We start from the raw sequence: 20,393 nt of genomic DNA on the forward strand, positions 1-20,393 counted from the left end.
CTGAGGGAGAATTCAGAATGTCCAATTCACATAACAAGCACGTCTTTCGGGACTTGTGGGAGGAAACCGGAGCGCCCGGAGGAAACCCACGCAGACACGAGGAGAACGTGCAGACTCCGCACAGACAGTGACCCAAGCCGGGAATCGAACCTGGGACCCTGGCGCTGTGAAGCAACAGTGCTAACCACTGTGCTACCGTGCCACCCACAGTATTAGAAGTTTTTCTATCCAGGATTGAGTCAAATGGAACATGTTTATGGAGTAAATCCAATTGAGCCTTTACCATTAACCCATCTTCAATTCCTCCTCTTGCAGCTGCAATAATTAAAGCAATGTCGTCTACATTCACCATGTTAATCATGTTGTTAAAATACACAGGCCCAAGAATTGGATCAGTCCGAAACAGGCCATAGAGACCAGTGTGTACCCCAGAGCCGAAGGTGTACCACAGAGACTAATGTGCACCCCGAGAGCTCTGTGTACCTCAGAGACCAGTTTGTACCCCAAAGTCCAGTATGTACTCCAGAGACCAGTGTGTACCCCAGAGACCAGTGTGTACCCTAGAGACCAGTGTGTACCCTAGAGACCAGTGTGTACCCCAGAGACCAGTGTGTACCCCAGAGACCAGTGTGTACCACAGAGACCAGTGTGTACCTCAGAGAACAGTGTGCATCCCACAGGCCAGAGTGCACCCCAGAGACCAATGTGTACCCTAGAGACCAGAGTGTGCCCCAGAGACAAGTATGTACCCCAGAGACCAGTGTGTACCCCAGAGACCAGTGTGTACCTCAGAGACCAATGTGTACCTGAGAGACCAGTGTGTACACCAGAAACCAGTGGGTACCCCAGAGACCAGTATGTACCCCAAAGACCAGTATGTACCCCAGAGTCTAGTGTGTACCCCAGAGACCAGAGTGTACCCCAGAGACCAGTGTGTACCCCAGAGACCAGTGAGTACCCCAGAGACCAGTGTGTACCCCAGAGACCAGTGTGCACCTCACAGGCCAGAGTGCACCCCAGAGACCAATGTGTACCCCAGAGACCAGTGTGCACCTCACAGGCCAGAGTGCACCCCAGAGACCAATGTGTACCCCAGAGACCAGTGTGTACCTCAGAGACCAGTGTGTACCCCAGAGACCAGTTTGTACCCCAAAGACCAGTATGTACCCCAGAGACCAGTGTGTACCCCAGAGACCAGTGTGTACCCTAGAGACCAATGTGTACCCCAGAGACCGATGTGTGCTCCAGAGATCAGAGTGTACCCCGGAGACCAGTGTGTACCCCAGAGACAAGTATGTACCCCAGAGACCAGTGTGTACCTCAGAGACCAGCGTGTACCTCAGAGACCAGTGTGTACACCAGAGACCCGTGTGTACCCCAGAGACCAGTTGGTACCCCAAAGACCAGTATGTACCCCAGAGACCAGTGTGTACCCCAGAGACCAGTGTGTACCCCAGAGACCAGTGTGTACCCCAGAGACCAGTGTGTACCCCAGAGACCAGTGTGTACCCCAGAGACCAGTGTGTACCCCAGAGACCAGTGTGTACCCCAGAGACCAGAGTGTATCCCAGAGACCAATGGGTACCCCAGAGATCAGAGTGTGCCCCAGAGAAAAGTATGTACCCCAGAGAGCAGTGTGTACCCCAGAGACCAGTGTGTACCACAGAGACGAGAGTGTACCCCAGAGACCAGTGTGTACCCCAGAGACCAGTGTGTACCTTAGAGACCAGGGTGTACCCCAGAGACCAGTGTGTACCCCAGAGACCAGTGTGTACCCCAGAGACCAGAGTGTACCCCAGAGACCAGTGTGTACCCCAGAGACCAGTGTGTACCCCAGAGACCAGTGTGTACCCCGGAGACCGATGTGTGCTCCAGAGACCAGAGTGTACCCCAGAGACCAGTGTGTACCCCAGAGACCAGTGTGTACCCCAGAGACCAGTGTGTACCCCAGAAACCAGTGTGTACCCCAGAGACCAGTGTGTACCCTAGAGACCAGTGTGTACCCCAGAGACCAGAGTGTACCCCAGAGACCAGTGTGTACCCCAGAGACCAGAGTGTACCTCAGAGACCAGTGTGTACCCCAAAGACCAGTGTGTACCCCAGAGACCAGTGTGTACCCTAGAGACCAGTGTGTACCCCAGAGACCAGAGTGTACCCCAGAGACCAGTGTGTACCCCAGAGACCAGAGTGTACCTCAGAGACCAGTGTGTACCCCGGAGACCAGTGTGTACCCCAAAGACCAGTGTGTACCCCAGAAACCAGTGTGTACCCCAGAGACCAGAGTGTACCCCAGAGACCAGAATGTACCCCAGAGACCAGTGTGTATCCCAGAAACCAGTGTGTACCCCAGAGACCAGTGTGTACCCCAGAGACCAGTGTGTACCACAGAGACCAGTGTGTACCCCAGAGACCAGTGTGTACCCCAGAGACCAGTGTGTACCCCAAAGACCAGTGTGTACCCCAGAGACCAGTGTGTACCCCAGAGACCAGTGTGTACCACAGAGACCAGTGTGTACCCCAGAGACCAGTGTGTGCTCCAGAGACAAGTGTGTACCCCAGAAACGAATGTGTACCCCAGAGACCAGTGTGTACACCAGAGACCAGTGTGTACCCCAGAGACCAGTGTGCACCCCACAGGCCAGAGTGCAGCCCAGAGACCAGTGTGTACCCCAGAGACCAGTGTGCACCCCAGAGACCAGTGTGCACCCCAGAGACCAGAGTGCACCCCAGAGACCAGTGTGTACCCCAGAGACCAGAGTGTATCCCAGAGACCAGAGTGTACCCCAGAGACCAGTGTGTACCCTAGAGACCAATGTGTACCCCAGAGACCAGAGTGTATCCCAGAGACCAGTGTGTACACCAGAGACCAGTGGGTACCCCAGAGACCAGTTTGTACCCCAAAGACCAGTATGTACCCCAGAGACTAGTGTATACCCCAGAGACCAGTGTGTACCCCAGAGACCAGAGTGTACCCCAGAGACCAGTCTGTGGAGTACCACAAGGATCTGTTCTGGGGCCGTTGCTGTTTGTCATTTTTATCAATGACCTAGAGGAAGGCGCAGAAGGGTGGGTGAGTAAATTTGCAGACGATACTAAAGTCGGTGGTGTTGTCGATAGTGTGGAAGGATGTAGCAGGTTACAGAGGGATATAGATAAGCTGCAGAGCTGGGCTGAGAGGTGGCAAATGGAGTTTAATGTAGAGAAGTGTGAGGTGATTCACTTTGGAAGGAATAACAGGAATGCGGAATATTTGGCTAATGGTAAAGTTCTTGAAAGTGTGGATGAGCAGAGGGATCTAGGTGTCCATGTACATAGATCCCTGAAAGTTGCCACCCAGATTGATAGGGTTGTGAAGAAGGCCTATGGAGTGTTGGCCTTTATTGGTAGAGGGATTGAGTTCCGGAGTCGGGAGGTCATGTTGCAGCTGTACAGAACTCTGGTACGGCCGCATTTGGAGTATTGCGTACAGTTCTGGTCACCGCATTATAGGAAGGACGTGGAGGCTTTGGAGCGGGTGCAGAGGAGATTTACCAGGATGTTGCCTGGTATGGAGGGAAAATCTTATGAGGAAAGGCTGACGGACTTGAGGTTGTTTTCGTTGGAGAGAAGAAGGTTAAGAGGAGACTTAATAGAGGCATACAAAATGATCAGGGGGTTGGATAGGGTGGACAGTGAGAGCCTTCTCCCGCGGATGGATATGGCTGGCACGAGGGGACATAACTTTAAACTGAGGGGTAATAGATATAGGACAGAGGTCAGAGGTAGGTTCTTTACGCAAAGAGTAGTGAGGCCGTGGAATGCCCTACCTGCTACAGTAGTGAACTCGCCAACATTGAGGGCATTTAAAAGTTTATTGGATAAACATATGGATGATAATGGCATAGTGTAGGTTAGATGGCTTTTGTTTCGGTGCAACATCGTGGGCCGAAGGGCCTGTACTGCGCTGTATTGTTCTATGTTCTATGTACCCCAGAGACCAGTGTGTACCCCAGAGACCAGTGTGTACCCCAGAGACCAGAGTGTATCCCAGAGACCAATGTGTACCCCAGAGATCAGAGTGTGCCCCAGAGACAAGTATGTACCCCAGAGACCAGCGTGTATCCCAGAGACCAGCGTGTACCACAGAGACCAGTGTGTACCCCAGAGACCAGCGTGTACCCCAAAGACCAGTGTGTACCACAGAAACCAGTGTGTACCCCGGAGACCGATGTGTGCTCCAGAGACCAGAGTGTACCCCAGAGACCAGTGTGTACCCCAGAGACCAGTGTGTACCCCAGAGACCAGTGTGTACCCCAGAAACCAGTGTGTACCCCAGAGACCAGTGTGTACCCCAGAGACCAGAGAGTACCTCAGAGACCAGTGTGTACCCCGGAGGCCAGTGTGTACCCCAGAGAAAAGTGTGTACCCCAGAAACCAGTGTGTACCCCAGAGACCAGTGTGTCCCCCAGAGACCAGTGTGTACCACAGAGACCAGTGTGTACCCCAGAGACCAGTGTGTGCTCCAGAGACCAGTGTGTACCCCAGAAACGAGTGTGTACCCCAGAGACCAGTGTGTACCCCAGAGACCAGTGTGTACCCCAGAGACCAGTGTGCACCCCAGAGACCAGAGTGCACCCCACAGGCCAGAGTGCAGCCCAGACCAGTGTGTACCCCAGAGACCAGTGTCTATCCCAAAGACCAGAGTGTACTCCAGAGACTAGTGTATACCCCAGAGACCAGTGTGTACCCCAGGGACCAGAGAGTACTCCAAAGATCAGTGTGTGTACCCCAGAGACCAGTGTGTACCCCAGAGACCAGTGTGTACCCCAGAGTCCAATGTGTACCCCAGAGACCAATGTGTACCCCAGAGACCAGAGTGTACCCCAGAGACCAGAGTGTACCCCAGAGACCAGTGTGTACCCCAGAGACCAGTGTGTACCCCAGAGCCCAGTGTGTACCCCAGAGACCAGTGTGTACCCCAGAGACCAGAGTGTATCCTAGAGACCAGTGTGTACCCCAGAGACCAGAATGTACCCCAGAGACCAGTGTGTACCCCAGAGACCAGTGTGTACCCCAGAGACTAGTGTGTACCCCAGAGACCAGTGTGTACCCCAGAGACCAGAGTGTACCCTAGAGACCAGTGTGTACCCCAGAGACCAGAGTGTACCCCAGAGACCAGTGTGTACCCCAGAGCCCAGTGTGTACCCCAAAGACCAGTGTGTACCCCAGAGACCAGTGTGTACCCCAGAGACCAGTGTGTACCCCAGAGACCAGAATGTACCCCAGAGACCAATGTGTACCCCAGAGACCAGAGTGTACCCCAGAGACCAGAGTGTACCCCAGAGACCAGTGTGTACCCCAGAGACCAGTGTGTACCCCAGAGACCAGAGTGTACCCTAGAGACCAGTGTGTACCCCAGAGACCACAATGTACCCCAGAGACCAGTGTGTACCCCAGAGACCAGTGTGTACCCCAGAGACCAGTGTGTACCCCAGAGACCAGTGTGTACCCCAGAGACCAGAGTGTACCCTAGAGACCAGTGTGTACCCCAGAGACCAGAATGTACCCCAGAGACCAGTGTGTACCCCAGAGACCAGTGTGTACCCCAGAGACCAGTGTGTACCCCAGGGACCAGTGTGTACCCCAGAGACCAGTGTGTACCCCAGAAACCAGTATATACTCCGATAAGCAATGTGTAATGAAAGTACAAGATTATTTCAGAAAATCTGTTCATTAAAAGATGTATTTTATGAAGGCTGCACCCTATTCTTACTCACTACCTGCACCAGCGGATTCCTGTTACATCCCTATGTCCTACCTGAACCTGTGTGCCAAGCCAGTTGAACGCCTGAAAGCCAGGTTCTGACCGGATGATGAATATGCCAAGAATAAATTGCATGCCCAGTCCGAAAAACAGCGTTCGTCCGGATACCTGGACAGTGAGAGGCAGCAATTAGCACACAGACCACCAAAGCATGTGACCAGTCCAGGAAACGGAAAGAAAAAGAGAAATATATATATCTACGTCAGCCTGGCTACTTTATAAAATTATCATTTTAAAAAAATGGATAAATGGCTGGACTGATAAAATGGCCTCCGTTGACCACGTGACAGCAGTTCTGGAAGTTTCTGGGCAGTTTACACATTGACAAAGGGCTAACACATCAAACCTCTGGCAGGCAACAATCCTTGTGTCGTACGAACATTCCAGCCAATGGAGTAGCAGATGAGATGTCTGCATCAGCTGGCTACGGACAAAGGCAGAGCCATATGTGTCTCCCCATCTCCTACGTTGTGATAATAGTTCTGCAGTTACCTGCTCAAAAACACAATGGGTTTTAACGAGGGGGCATCATTAGCTGAAAAGCTCGACCCAAAACCACTCTATCGTATGACCAAGACTTGAGCTGTTTGAAATCCTTCAATTATACAGCTTTTGAATTCCATAGCCTGTTGTGGGTTAACCTTCAAACTCCCAAGTTAGCAGCCAGTCTTTCACCTCAGAGTCTGATCTCCAGAACGTGCATTTCACCCACAGAGTAAACAATTTTCAGGATAGAAGAAAGTTTTTCTGTGTCTACAACAACTCAACCTGCAACCGAGTTCCTCGGGGGAAGACCAGGAATTCTGCATGAAAAAGCCACCTGGAAGAATCTTCATTGGACTTTGACGTACTGAACTGTTATGGGCCAGGGTTTAGAGAACCCCAAAGTGTACCCACAACTTGTACTAGATTGTGGTATGGGGAGCACACGGCCCACTCTACAGGTGTGGGACAGCAGAAATGGAAAAGTATTTTTTAAAGCAAAACAATGTTTATTCTATGAACTCAAGTTAACCTTTTTAAAACATACATGAAAGGAAAATCGCTTATTGTCACAAGTAGGCTTCAAATGGAGTTACTGTGAAAAGCCCCTAGTCGCCACATTCCGGCGCCTGTTCGGGGAGGCTGGTACGGGAATTGAACCGTGCTGCTGGCCTGCCTTGGTCTGCTTTCAAAGCCAGCGATTTAGCCTAGTGTGCTAAACAGCCCCTAAGTGAACATCTTAGCAACCATTAATTCAAATACAACCCCCAAAGAATACAACACTAAGTAATCCTTTAAGCGTTCCTTTTTAACATCCATACGACTTAAAAACAAAACCTTTATCAGAAGCACATCAGGTTTCCGTTCACTACTGAGAACATTTATAATTCTGAATTCACCAAATGATCGAGAGATAGTCTTTTCATGGCAGAGAGATCAACAGTACACCTGCTCTGTCTGGCTTCAGCTCCAACACTGAAAACAGAACTAAAACACAACCTGCAGCAAACAGCCGAAAACAAAAGTAAAAAGCTGACAGACAGCCCAGCTCCACCCACTCTCTGACATCACTGCAGGAGTAAACACCCATTTCTTAAAGGTACTCTCACTACAGATATTTATATACACACCCATTTATAAACACCCATTTCTTAAAGGTACTCTCACTACAGATATTTATATACACACTCATTTATAAACACCCATTTCTTAAAGGTACTCTCACTACAGATATTTATATACACACTCATTTATAAACACCCATTTCTTAAAGGTACTCTCACTACAGATATTTATATACACACCCATTTATAAACACCCATTTCTTAAAGGTACTCTCACTACAGATATTTATATACACACCCATTTATAAACACCCATTTCTTAAAGGTACTCTCACTACAGATATTTATATACACACCCATTTATAAACACCCATTTCTTAAAGGTACTCTCACTACAGATATTTATATACACACTCATTTATAAACACCCATTTCTTAAAGGTACTCCCGCATGACAGAACTCAGGCAAAACCTTTTTTCTTATTTTTATAATGACCCCTTTCTTTCTCTGATTCCTCTTTTATTGTATAAATGCAAAACTGGCTGCCCGTTTTGAGTGTGTGTAAAATAAACCAACTGTGATGAACATGTGATTTTTTAAATATAGGTTGTATTATATATATCTGTTGCAGTGATATTTTTGAAATAGTTGAACATACAGGCAGACTCTGGGCTGGATTCTTGAGCCTCCGCGCCGAAATCGCGTTCGGCGCGGGGGCGGAGAATGGCCGTTTACCCGGAAATCGGGACCGGCAACGCTGAAGTGATTCTCCGGTCCCCAGAGAATTGTGCGGGAATCACTTGTGCGCGATCTACACGGCGCGGGTAGGGGACCATTGACAGAGGCCCCCCCCCCCCCTGCGATTCTCCGCTCAAAACTGGCTGAATTCCCGACTGTTCTAACCACGTATTGGCCGTAGGGAACCCCGGGTGTTGGTTGCGGACTCAGTTCACGGCCTCCCTGGTGGGGGTGATGGGGGGGATCGATCACTGGACAGCCAGGGGTGCAATCGGGCGGCACGGATCTGCGGGCACACATAATCTTGCGGGGGGGGGGGCCTACATTTTTGATGACGGTCCGTGGTATGAGTCCGCCATGTCGCACAGCGCGCTGGGCGCACCGTGTACATCCGCGGACTCCCGACCGGAAGTGCGGAGCCCCGTATCCGCAGCCAGAGCTGCGAGGAGCACTCCGGGGCCCTGCCAGCCCCCTGCAGGTAGGAGAATCACTCTGGACTTTCCTTAAGACATGACGTTTTTACGCAGGCTTGGGGACAAAGTCCCATTTTTCGAGAATCCAGCCCTCTTTATGTCTGGAAAAGGTGCAATTAAGATGATGCAAAAGCGGGATCATCATTATTTCCATCCTTGTATGTGTGTACCTAGATAAGGCCTAATAGAATTTTTGTTATGATTGCTGATGATTCTCTGGAGAGTGGATAATTTTAGACATTGTGCTTAGACTTAGGTGGCCAGTTCAGGGGGTTTGAGTGGGATAAAGGTGATGGAATTAATGAGAGGAACCAGGTCTGTAGCAGGCAGTTTAATCTCCCAAAGGCAGCAAGACTTGCAGCTAGTGTCTTGAAAGGGTTTCACTCTCCTTCCAAGCAATCTTTCCAAGAAATCTCTATCCAGAGGAGAGCAAGTATCCCTGTGTTTGCAAACTTTATTTACAGGTGGCTTTTGGTCTGTAATGGGCTTTGCTTAATTGGAGATAGAGAAGGTATAAGTTAGAAGTTAGAGTGTTTCCTTTTATTTGTTAATCATTGTTTTACTGTTAATTGTAAGCTATTTTCTGTGATGTTAATGTGTTTAATCCTGTGTTCAGAGTAAAGTTTGTTTAAATATAAAAGATCCCTGGTTGTCAGTGGGATCACTCCTGGAGCGAAGTATCCTTTTCTCACAGTTTACAAATTTAAAAAAAGTGGTTGGGGATCTTGTCTGGGATCTGAACAAATGGAGGGGGTCTGCTCCGGGATTTTAACACCAACCCCCTGATTTCACCTCATCTAGAGTTTGTTGTGTGATTATTAACAGAGGTTTCGAACACTCCAACATTGAAAGGTTGAGGGCAACACACAATCACTTATAAAGGGGGAAATCAGGAATCAAAGACACTTTTCTGTCTATGGATAGGTGGTGAGGGGAGAAACCAGGGCGTTTAAATTATACCCCCACCCCCTCCTGTCCGTAACACATAGATCTCAAATATTGCAAAGACCTCCATGTGGTACACCCAAACCCAGATTGGCACAGCTACTTTGCGATCTGCTCTGCCAGTTTGGGGGTGACATCTTTGGGGTTCATGTTTTGTGGGAGATGTTGGTGATGTTGCCAGCCAACCTGATTAGAGAATCGGAGAGCCATGTAAGGATACAGCACAGAAGAATGGCATTCGGTCCCATGGGCCCTCTGACAGCTCTTTGAAGGAACTATCCAATTTGTCTCACTCTCTCTCTCTGGTTTCCTTTACATGTATCTAACCAATTCCCTTTTGGAAGCCTTGTTGAATTTGCTTCCATCGTTCGTTGTGTTGACCGTGTGACGCAATAATGTTCCCCGCCATTGGATGAAAAGAAGGCCTCACTGGGAAGAATTGTCTAGGCCCCTGATCCTCATCAATTGGGTCTGCTTGTAGTGTCGTGTCCTGACTGCCTTCCCCCCAACAAGATTTTAGGCCATTGCGACTCCCGACTCGATTGCCCTGACAACACTCCACTCACCCCCACCTGACGACCGTGACAGGACCTCGCGGAATTGGGCCGGGTTTGGCGGAACTCTGTGGGGAAGATAAGACTCACCGCCCGAGGACTTTTGGAGAAGATGAAGAGTAATATAACGAGCAGGCACAACCCTCCGAAGGAGATCAACTGCTCCGGCCTTTTTGCTGTGTCAATAGCCAACCAGGCAACCAATCCCACCAAAGCCAGAAAACTAAATACCCTGCCGGACAGAAACCAGAGGAAAGTCAACCGTTAGCCCGTTTCCTTATTTCAACACAAGACGTGAGAAGGCACAGAGGAATAGAGGCTTCTGTGTTCAATTGGAGCGGAGGTGACTTACCACTTAAACCATCTGGAATGTTTCTGGAGGTTGGAGCACACAGGGGTGACATAGTCAACGACCCGTTTTCCCACGAACCTTTTTAGGAGATCATAAATGATGAAGAAAGCAGCCACACAGGTCATAATAAGGAGGGCGAGGGCACGTTGGAGGTTGAGTATGCAAGCCGTGATGAGGAACACCAAAAAGGCTGGGTTGGAGAGTAACAGAACAAAGCATTAACCGACTTCCCTTTTGTTTTTTTGGGCGCATGCCCCCCTTTTTTTTCCCCACTCGAGAAGATTGGGCTTTCATTCCTGTCAAACATCGTCTTGCCCCTACCCCTGCCCCTATTTTAGAGAGGGGGCGGGGTGGGCCAAGTTTAGCCAAGCATCGGAGGAGAGCTTGGGGGAGCCTGGAGATGGGGATGTCCAGCCAGCCTCAAACACTGAAAGGACATCAGCCCGAGGAACGTGTGGAACTCGGGCGCCGCATGTCAAGGCCGTGGAGACGGCAGCAGGGATGCAGCCGTCAGTTAAGTGGAGAGACTGAAAGAACAGCTGTTGAATTCCTTATGGGCCAGTGGAGATTTGATAGAGGGTTTCAATTGGGTGGACAGAGAGAAAGGCTTTCTCAGTGGCTGGTTAACCACACGACACTGATTTAAGATCGTGGGCATAACAGGAGTCATGAGGAAAGTAAAGGGACATAGCCAGCTGTTGCGATCTGCACTGCCTAAAAGGTGCTGGAATCAGATTAAATTGTTACCTACAAAAGATTGAACACTTGGAAAGGAAGAAAAGATGTTGCCAAACAAGGGGGTCGACGGCCTGGGGATGAGACTGAAAGATGTGGGCCCAATGGGCTCCTTCTGTGGCCTCTCTCATTTTATGATTCTGATGGTCGGTCCTCAATTCCATAATTGGCACTGGACGTGAGGTCGCAGATATCCTTTTTTTAAATATAAATTTAGAGTACCCAATTCATTTTTTCCAATTAAGGGGCAATTTAGCGCGGCCAATCCACCTACCCTGCACATCTTTGGGTTGTGGGGGCGAGACCCACGCAGACACAGGGAGAATGTGCAAACTCCACACGGACAGTGACCCAGAGCCGGGATCAAACCTGGGACCTCGGCGCCGTGAGGCAGCAGTGCTAACCCACTGCGCCCCCGTGCTGCCCATGGCCGAAGATATCCTGGTGGGTCAAGTGACGATCATCCTGAACTTGAATATACCCGCCTGCCTGGGACTCTTCGGACCCAAGATACCCCCCTCCTGGCTGGTCGGTCCTGATGGGGAAGCTGTCAATGGTTCCACCCCCTACCCCTCATCACCCTTACTCAGAACCTCTTGTTGTCACCAGGACCTGAACGGCTATGTAAAGGGTGAGCGCGGGTCAGAGGAAGGTGGCAATCCCGGTATTTACAGATGGGTTTTGTCGATGGATTCGGTCTCGGTGCAGGGCGTTAAGGTGGGGGGGGGGGGGGGGGGGGGGGGGGGGAGTTGGGGCCCATATTGGATGACGAGGTGTGGACTGAGGTCCTTCGTAGGGTGAAGGCCACACCCTTGTGCAGCTGAAGGTAGTGTTTAGGGTGCAGCTGACCAAGTGTGGAATGAGTCGCTTTATTCGGGTGGGAGGAGAGGGCTGGTGCGAACACTGTCCAGGAGGCCTGGCTAATCACGCGCACATGTTCTTGTCTTGTCCCAAGCTTGGGGGTTATGGGTCTCCTTTAGGAATTGGTCACCATTAGTTGTTAAGAGGGAGGGGGGGGGGGGGGTTAGTTTTGTAAGGGGGGTATTAGTGTTGGATGTTTTCCTGTATTGTATGGTCGATGTGTGTAAATTTGTATCTCGTTTATTTTTATGTGGGCCAAGGGCTGGCAAACGGGGTTCGGTGGGCAGGTTATTCATGTGTTGGTGCAGACTCAATGGGCCGATGGCCCTCCTCTGCACTGCATCATTCTGTGATTCTGTGACCAAAACATTGGTAAATTGTGGGGCCCTGTGGGTGGTGGTCCAGAGTTGAGAATGTCGAAGACATCCCACCCCTGCGATTGTTTCACGATGACATGGCTCCAAATGTCTTGGGTTGGGACCTGAAACTGTTGCCTTCAAAATCTGGACCAGAGCTAAGCGGAGCTGTAAGTTTGCCCCCATACTATTTACAACCTATCTGACAGTGATGATTCACCCCTTCAAAGAACAACTGCCCCCTGGTGTGAGTATTAAATACTGCCTCGACGGAGAACTCTTTAACCTCAGTTGTCTCCATGCCGAAGTTAAGCTGACCACCATAGACATTGATGATCTACAGTCCACACTCTCGATCTCTTCAATTCTGCATACAAGAGGCTTGGCCTGTCCTTGAATGTTGCCAAAATAAAATTCTTATATCAACCCATCCCTAAGCAGCCAAATATTCCACTTCCCATATAAGTTGAAGCAGGGACGCTGGAATGCCACACCTTGGCAGTCACCTCTCTCAAAAGGCCACCATCAGCTCCGCCTACGGCAAACTAGGGCAGTGAATGTTTGACGACAAAGACCTTCGCAAATCAGCTGAAGTCTTAGTGTGCAGAGCGGTTGGCACCAGCGCACTGCCATGAGATCTGGACTGTGCATCAGCGACACAAAGGAGGGCGAGAAAACCTCCATCAGTAATCCCTCTGCCACTTCCGCTGGATTGAGTGGGAGGACCTTCGAACAAACAAAGTCTCCTTCTTGAAGCCAACGCCACAAGTATTCAGGCAAAATTCCTGCAAAACCCTTAGAATCTACATCTTTGATCAAGATTTTTTTGTCATCTGACCTAATAGCTCCTTACGTGGCTCAGCATCAGACTTGATTTTATGACGTAGAATCCTTACAGTGCAGGAGGAGGCCATTCGGCCCACCGAGTCTGCACCGACCCTCTGAAAGAGCACCCTATCTAGGCCCACCCCCCCCGCCCAATCCCCGTAACCCCACCTGACCATTGGACGCTAAGGGACAATTTATCACGGCCAATCCACCTAACCTGCACGTCTTTGGACTGTGGGGGGAAACCGGAGCACCCGGAGGAAACCCACGCACACACGGGGAGAACGTGCAGACTCCGCACAGACAGTGACCCGAGGTCGGAAACGAACCTGGGACCTTGGCGCTGAGAGGCGGCAGTGCTAACCACTGTGCCGCCCTTAACGCTGCTCCTCAGGACATTTTATGCCGTCAAATATATGAAAATGTGTTATTGTTGATGTTATCATGAGGCAGTGTGGACTGTTTGTTCTAACATTAGAGGAATAACTCCCACTGTGCCAGTCCAACGTTCCACTCTAACCCTTCTCAGAGCTGTTGTGTGTGAGGCCTACGGAACTCAGTCCACACGTGGAGCATGTTTGAGATTACAAAAACACGACAAACATACACCTCTTGGGTTGAGTTAAGGCTGTCCCAAGTTGTAACGTTTAAGGGAGGGAAATTCGCACATCGTCACTGAGGCCAGAACAGATGGTTCTGCTGATTTACCGCGTTGACCTGTGACCTCAGTCAGTGATGTTTACCTGCGAGGACAATGCCCAGGACAACATGTTTGATCACGGCAGAGTGAACTTTGCACACCGACTTTATCCTTGAGGCAGACTGGGAAACCTGACTGGAAAAGAGAAACATCGTAATGTCAACCTGTCGTTCGGAGTAAAGGATTCCAGATTATTCTATGATCTGAACATTATGCTGAGCCTTCATGACTGAGACGGTTCAGGTTTTTGTTGGGTGAACGACCAAAGTGGAAAAATGGAGGCGATCTGCCCTAATCTAACTGAATGGTTCCGACGAACACCTCAAAAGCGAACGAGTGATACAGCGCTGGTACGTGAAGAAAATGACTCAGGATTCCGTTTAATTCCTACCTCAGGATTTTGCTATTCCTTTTCCTTGCAGGAGATTGAGGTTCGGGCTCGTCTGTGGGTTTGACAGGGGCGATTTCCTACAAGGACACATCAAAAGATCAATAGGATCAAACATCTGGCGCTGACGGCACTCGATCAAAAGGTATTGCGAAGGAGAAATCAGTCTGCTTACCTCCATTTCAAATGCTGCATTTTCCAAACCCTGCTTATTTTTGGAGACAGCCCTGGCGTTGTCCATGGTTCAAAGTTCACTTCACTTGCACATTAAAGAAAAGAATTCAACAATTAAAGATAAACAGTCACATATCATCAGGACTCAGGGAGGCCATTGAAGGAGCTCCTAAACGATGACGGGTAAACGGCTGCTGAATATTTCGCCCCTTTCCCACCTCCAAACAGACAAGCTTGTCAACCATCAACCAAGCCCGATCACCCACTGTCACCGGGTGAATTCTCCACCACCTGCATGTATTTTATAATCAGGGTTTTTTTAAACAACATCAATGCCACAAATATGTAATATGAGGGGCAGGGTTCTCCGTTTCTGGGACTACGTGTTGACGCCGACGCACAATTCGTGGACTTTCACAACAGCAAAACTGCCGCCGAACTTGGGTCGATTCAGCGACTGTGGAGGGGCTCGAACCTGCGCCACGTGGAACACAATCGACTCCAATGAAAAACGGTGCGGGATTCGGCAGGTCCGTGATCAACACTCGGGAGGCTGACGAGCTGCAGCCGCCATATACACATTACACTCCCCACACACACTCATCCCAGCCGCACACACACATTACACTCCCCACACACACTCATCCCAGCCGCACACACACATTACACTCCCCACACACACTCATCCCAGCCGCACACACACATTACACTCCCCACACACACTCATCCCAGCCAACAAGATGGCACTGGTTGTGCTGGAGCGCGATGGGTCGGCTGGGGTCAGAGGCCACCTAAGGAGGGGGTGGCCTGGGAAGACACCTGTACGATCCGTGGCCCTAAGTTCACAGTGGGCTGTTAGCGGTGTGCACAGCTGCATGGCTGCCTTGTCGGCTGCGACAATGGTGCCCGTCCACCCCAACCCCACAGCCCACCTCGTGGCCAACCCCAGCTTCTCCCTCCCCGGCCCCGGCACAACTGTCAGCAAGCTACGGCGACGTTGGACACCTTCCCTCAGCGTCCTTCTCTCTCCCTCCGCATCCATGGCACCGCTTTCACGGTGTTTAAAAGCAGAAAGCACCATTGGGAGCTCGGCCCATCGCAGGCGGGGAATCGAAGAGGCAGCGCAGAATACCGGGTGCAAATGGTGTTTACCGTACCTGCGTTCTGGGCCGCATTGACGCCACTGTCGAGGTGACGGAGAATTGCGATTTGGCATAAAATTGGCACCCGGTGTGATTTTAGCGTCGCAACCTATTCTCCGACCAATCGCGTTTCACGATTTCGGCGTCAGCCAACGATGAATCCCGCCCAATATATAACAATGCCGACATTCTTCACACTCAGCTGCCACCGTTGCATTATTGATCTCATGAGGTGAATTCTCCACCGGCGGGATTCTTCGTTCTGCCGGCGGCTCACCCGACGCCGCGGGGTGACGACAATGGGAAATCCAATTGGCCAGTCGTGGAAAGGGATCATCTCTGGCTGTTCGCAGCCTGCTGGCACCCAGGCCCACTGAAATATCAAAGCAGACTCCACACCCTGTTCGCAAAGTCTTCCAAATTGCCACACATCGCAAAACAAATAGAAACCGGAAAGGAATGTCACTGAAATAGTTCATCGATCGCTCAGGTAACATTGTGTTTTGTTTGTGCAAATACAGGGGCCATTGTGTGACAAAGCCTTGCAGTTAAGCTCCAAGTTGCGACAACAGAACTTGCCTAGATAAATATAGGAAGTGGGAGACTGGAATTTTCCAGTTGGCTAACCCTGTTGATTAGCCGATAGATAACCTGGGGCAGATTGCCCTGCCACTATAGTCTGCATTCGTCCAGCTTTAACTGAACATGACGGTGCTCCTGTCTGACGGTGTCTCCTACCTTCCGGAAACTCCTACTCAAAAAATAACAAAGAGCGGCATTGTTAAGGTTTCGAGCGTGGCAGGGTGGGTGGGTAGCTCATCCCTCTCGTTTAGCACACTGCTAAAAGGCTGGCTTTTAAAGGCAGGCCAGCAGCACGGTTCAATTCCCGTACCAGCCTCCCCGAACAGGCGCCAGAATGTGGCGACTAGGGGCGTTTCACAGTAAGTTCATTTGAAGCCTACTCGTGACAATAAGCGGTTTTCATTTTCTCATTTACATTCAAACGGTCGCGGTTTTAAATCCCATCCCGGGTGCTTGGAGCACAAAACGGATTCCTTATATATAGACTCTCGGGAATTTCTGGTCTGACTCGCAGGCAGGGTCTTCTGCTCCCGTCAGAGCCAATGGACCCTGGGCTGGCTTTCCACATCCGCGGCAGCGGATGGGGCTGGAAAATCCCAGCAGCCTTTCAGGTGTAACTGAGGCCTCCTCCGATGGATGTTATTGCGTCACTTCACAACTGGAGTATCGGGTGCAGCATGGTAGCACATGATGTGTTAAGTGAGTTGGTTCAACGTTGACTGCAACTGGATGCAGTGAAACTAGAAACAGGCTTCTGACACAGGAGATGGTCCAACACCTTCTTTGAGAAGGTGACTGAACAGGTAGACGAGGGTAGAGCAGTTGATGTGGTGTATATGGATTTCAGCAAAGCGTTTGATAAGGTTCCCCACGGTAGGCTATTGCAGAAAATACGGAGGCTGGGGATTGAGGGTGATTTAGAGATGTGGATCAGAAATTGGCTAGCTGAAAGAAGACAGAGGGTGGTGGTTGATGGGAAATGTTCAGAATGGAGTTCAGTTACAAGTGGAGTACCACAAGGATCTGTTCTGGGGCCGTTGCTGTTTGTCATTTTTATCAATGACCTAGAGGAAGGCGCAGAAGGGTGGGTGAGTAAATTTGCAGACAATACTAAAGTCGGTGGTGTTGTCGATAGTGTGGAAGGAAGTAGCAGGTTACAGAGGGATATAGATAAGCTGCAGTGCTGGGCTGAGAGGTGGCAAATGGAGTTTAATGTAGAGAAGTGTGAGGTGATTCACTTTGGAAGGAATAACAGGAATGTGGAATATTTGGCTAATGGAAAAGTTCTTGAAAGTGTGGATGAGCAGAGGGATCTAGGTGTCCATGTACATAGATCCCTGAAAGTTGCCACCCAGGTTGATAGGGTGGTGAAGAAGGCCTATGGAGTGTTGGCCTTTATTGGTAGAGGGATTGAGTTCCGGAGTCAGGAGGTCATGTTACAGCTGTACAGAACTCTGGTACGGCCGCATTTGGAGTATTGCGTACAGTTCTGGTCACCGCATTATAGGAAGGACGTGGAGGCTTTGGAGCGGGTGCAGAGGAGATTTACCAGGATGTTGTCTGGTATGGAGGGAAAATCTTATGAGGAAAGGCTGATGGACTTGAGGTTGTTTTCGTTAGAGAGAAGGTTAAGAGGAGACTTAATAGAGGCATACAAAATGATCAGGGGGTTAGATAGGGTGGACAGTGAGAGCGTTCTCCCGCGGATGGAAATGGCTGGCACGAGGGGACATAACTTTAAACTGAGGGGTAATAGATATAGGAAAGAGGTCAGAGGTAGGTTCTTTACGCAAAGAGTAGTGAGGCCGTGGAATGCCCTACCTGCTACAGTAGTGAACTCGCCAACATTGAGGGCATTTAAAAGTTTATTGGACAAACATATGGATGATAATGGCATAGTGTAGGTTAGATGGCTTTTGTTTTGGTGCAACATCGTGGGCCGAAGGGCCTGTACTGCGCTGTATTGTTCTATGTTCTATGTTTTATTGAACTTCCTGATTGCTGTACATAGTCTGCTGTGAGTTGACACTCCATCAATCTAACTGATAACCTCCTACTGGCTTGACCAGACTAACTCTCTACCTCATGGTGCTAGTGCTCACTGGCTTGTGCACTCTGACTATCTCAGTCGCCGTGTCCTGCAGAGAGAGGAAGAGTCTTAATGCCCTGTGTGCTTTATAGTGGTGGTGTCCTGTCTGGTGATTGGTTGTTATGTGCCGTGTGTGTTCATTGGTTATCCTGTGTGTCAATCACTGCCTGTCTGCATCTCATTACACACACGAGTGGATGTTATGAGAGCACAGTGGTTAGCACTATGGCCTCACAGCCGCAGGGTCCCAAGTTCGATTCCCGGCTTGGGTCACTGTCTGTGCGGAGTCTGCACATCCTCCCCGTGTCTGCGTGGGTTTCCTCCGGGGGCTCCGGTTTCCTCCCACAGTCCCGAAAGACGTGCTGTTAAGTAACTTGGACATTCTGAATTGTCCCTCAGTGTACCCGAACAGGCGCCAGAGTGTGGCAACTAGGGGCTTTTCACAGTAACTTCATTGCAGCGTAAGCCTACTTGTGACAATAAATATTTTGTGCAGTTCTGGTCACCACATTACAGGAAGGGTGTAATTGCTCTGGAGAGCGTGCCGAGGAGGTTTACAAGAATGTTGCCAGGGCTGGAAAAGTGTAGCTACGAGGAGAGATTGGACAGGTTGGGGTGTAATTGAGGTGCACACAATTATGAGGTGAAGAGATAGAATGGGCAGGATAAAATTGTTTCCCTTGGTGGAGAATTCTAGAACCGGGGACATAGGGCCATCGGGAGGGTTTCTCCGTCACGCTGCACATTTCCAACGGCGGAGAATTCAGTCCATGGATTCAAGATAAGTGGCAGAAGGTGTCGAGCGGACATTTATACGCAGAGGGCAGTGGGAGTCTGGAACTCGCTGCCCGAGTTGGTGGTGGAGGCAGAGACCCTGAACTCTTTTAGAAAGTACCTGGACCTGAACCTTAAGGGCTGTAAGATACAGGGCTATGGACCTGGTGCAGGAAGGTGGGACTAGAAAGGGCATCTGGGTGTCCGCGGGCTGGCATGGGAAAGAGGGGCCGAATGGCCTCCTTCTGTGCAGTAACAGTTCCATGGTTCTATTCTATTCTAAGAGCTGGGGAGTTCTCTCCGATGTTCCAGCCAATATTTGTCCCTCAACCAAAGTGTTTCTAAATGGGGTTTCTGGGGATTTGTGTCAGGACTGTTTATGAGATTTGCTGTGTGCAATTTTGGCTGCCAGTTTGTTTTCCTGCAAGCCAACAGTGGCCGCGCTTCAAACACGGCCTGCAAAGCGCTTTGGGACATCCTAAGGTCAGGAGAGGCGCTATATAAATGCACAACTCTTCCCATTTGAATGGTTCCATTGGGGCAGTCGAGGCAAGATAGAGCCACATGAGAACGGCCTCACGGAAATCACCCGGCGATGTGTAAGTTAGTGGAGACCCCGTTCGGCTCCCTTTCCTGACCGTCAGACCCACACAAAAGGCCATTGCCCAAATCTATGGGGAGGGGCATTCAGGGGTCCATGGGTGAGATATTTGTTTTTTTGGGGGTCTATTGGGAAGCACAAGTGCCTTGACAGTACTTCCAAAATGGTGTCTGCAGCATTTTGGGAGCCTAATCCAACTGGATGACATATTGGCCATCAGCGTCGTACAAAGTGTTGACAGATGGGATAGGTGGCTATGCCGATATCTGACAGAAATAATGGTCTACCGCTGGCATAGACAGAGAGGTTGGAATCATGCCCAGCAGCACCTTGTCTATTGTGTGACTTATTTTGATGTAGTACAAACAAACAAGCACTAAGCAGATACCAGAGTCTGTCTACAGTCTGTCTACGCACCAAGTCCCACGCCGAGAGTTCGAGGGTGAAGAACCCACTCTGAGGACATGGAGGCAGCCGTGGCGACAATGATGGTGAACACACACATTGACGCTCGCGAAGGGGCCACCGAGCGAAGAAATCTTTGAACGCAGCTGGAGAAATTTTAATGGAAGATTAGAGGCAGGTTGGGGCAGGGTGACGGTGCCCGGACCTGGTGGGTAGTCCCTGCCCACCCCTCCTGTTGGACTGCCTCGAGGGTCCGATGGGGCAGCAGTGGGAGTTATGGAAACACCAATTGCTCCAGGACCAGGCAGTGTCAGGCCTTGGTGAGAAGGAGGCAAAGATCCAGCT

At 50.2% G+C, this 20,393-nt stretch overlaps 1 protein-coding gene across 5 annotated transcripts in view; it reads right to left on the reverse strand.

Annotated features, from left to right (window-relative positions):
• slc28a1 (solute carrier family 28 member 1) overlaps positions 1 to 20,393 on the reverse strand; it is a 134,671-nt gene that overhangs the window by 43,459 nt on the left and 70,819 nt on the right. For 4 of the 5 annotated variants that reach the window (XM_072493087.1, XM_072493090.1, XM_072493086.1 and 1 more), the window contains 6 exons: positions 14,457 to 14,540; positions 14,285 to 14,361; positions 13,937 to 14,028; positions 10,414 to 10,603; positions 10,152 to 10,293; positions 5,798 to 5,911 (listed from right to left, as the gene is read on the reverse strand). In XM_072493087.1, the coding sequence (XP_072349188.1) occupies positions 5,798 to 5,911; positions 10,152 to 10,293; positions 10,414 to 10,603; positions 13,937 to 14,028; positions 14,285 to 14,361; positions 14,457 to 14,522 (681 nt within the window). In that variant the 5' untranslated portion in view covers positions 14,523 to 14,540. Of the gene's footprint in view, positions 1 to 5,797; positions 5,912 to 10,151; positions 10,294 to 10,413; positions 10,604 to 13,936; positions 14,029 to 14,284; positions 14,362 to 14,456; positions 14,541 to 15,612; positions 16,058 to 20,393 lie in introns of those variants that run through there. The other variant, XM_072493089.1, reaches the window with a different exon arrangement.

The sequence above is a fragment of the Scyliorhinus torazame genome, chromosome 30 (genome assembly GCF_047496885.1).
Source record: "Scyliorhinus torazame isolate Kashiwa2021f chromosome 30, sScyTor2.1, whole genome shotgun sequence".
Classification (NCBI taxonomy): domain Eukaryota; kingdom Metazoa; phylum Chordata; class Chondrichthyes; order Carcharhiniformes; family Scyliorhinidae; genus Scyliorhinus; species Scyliorhinus torazame.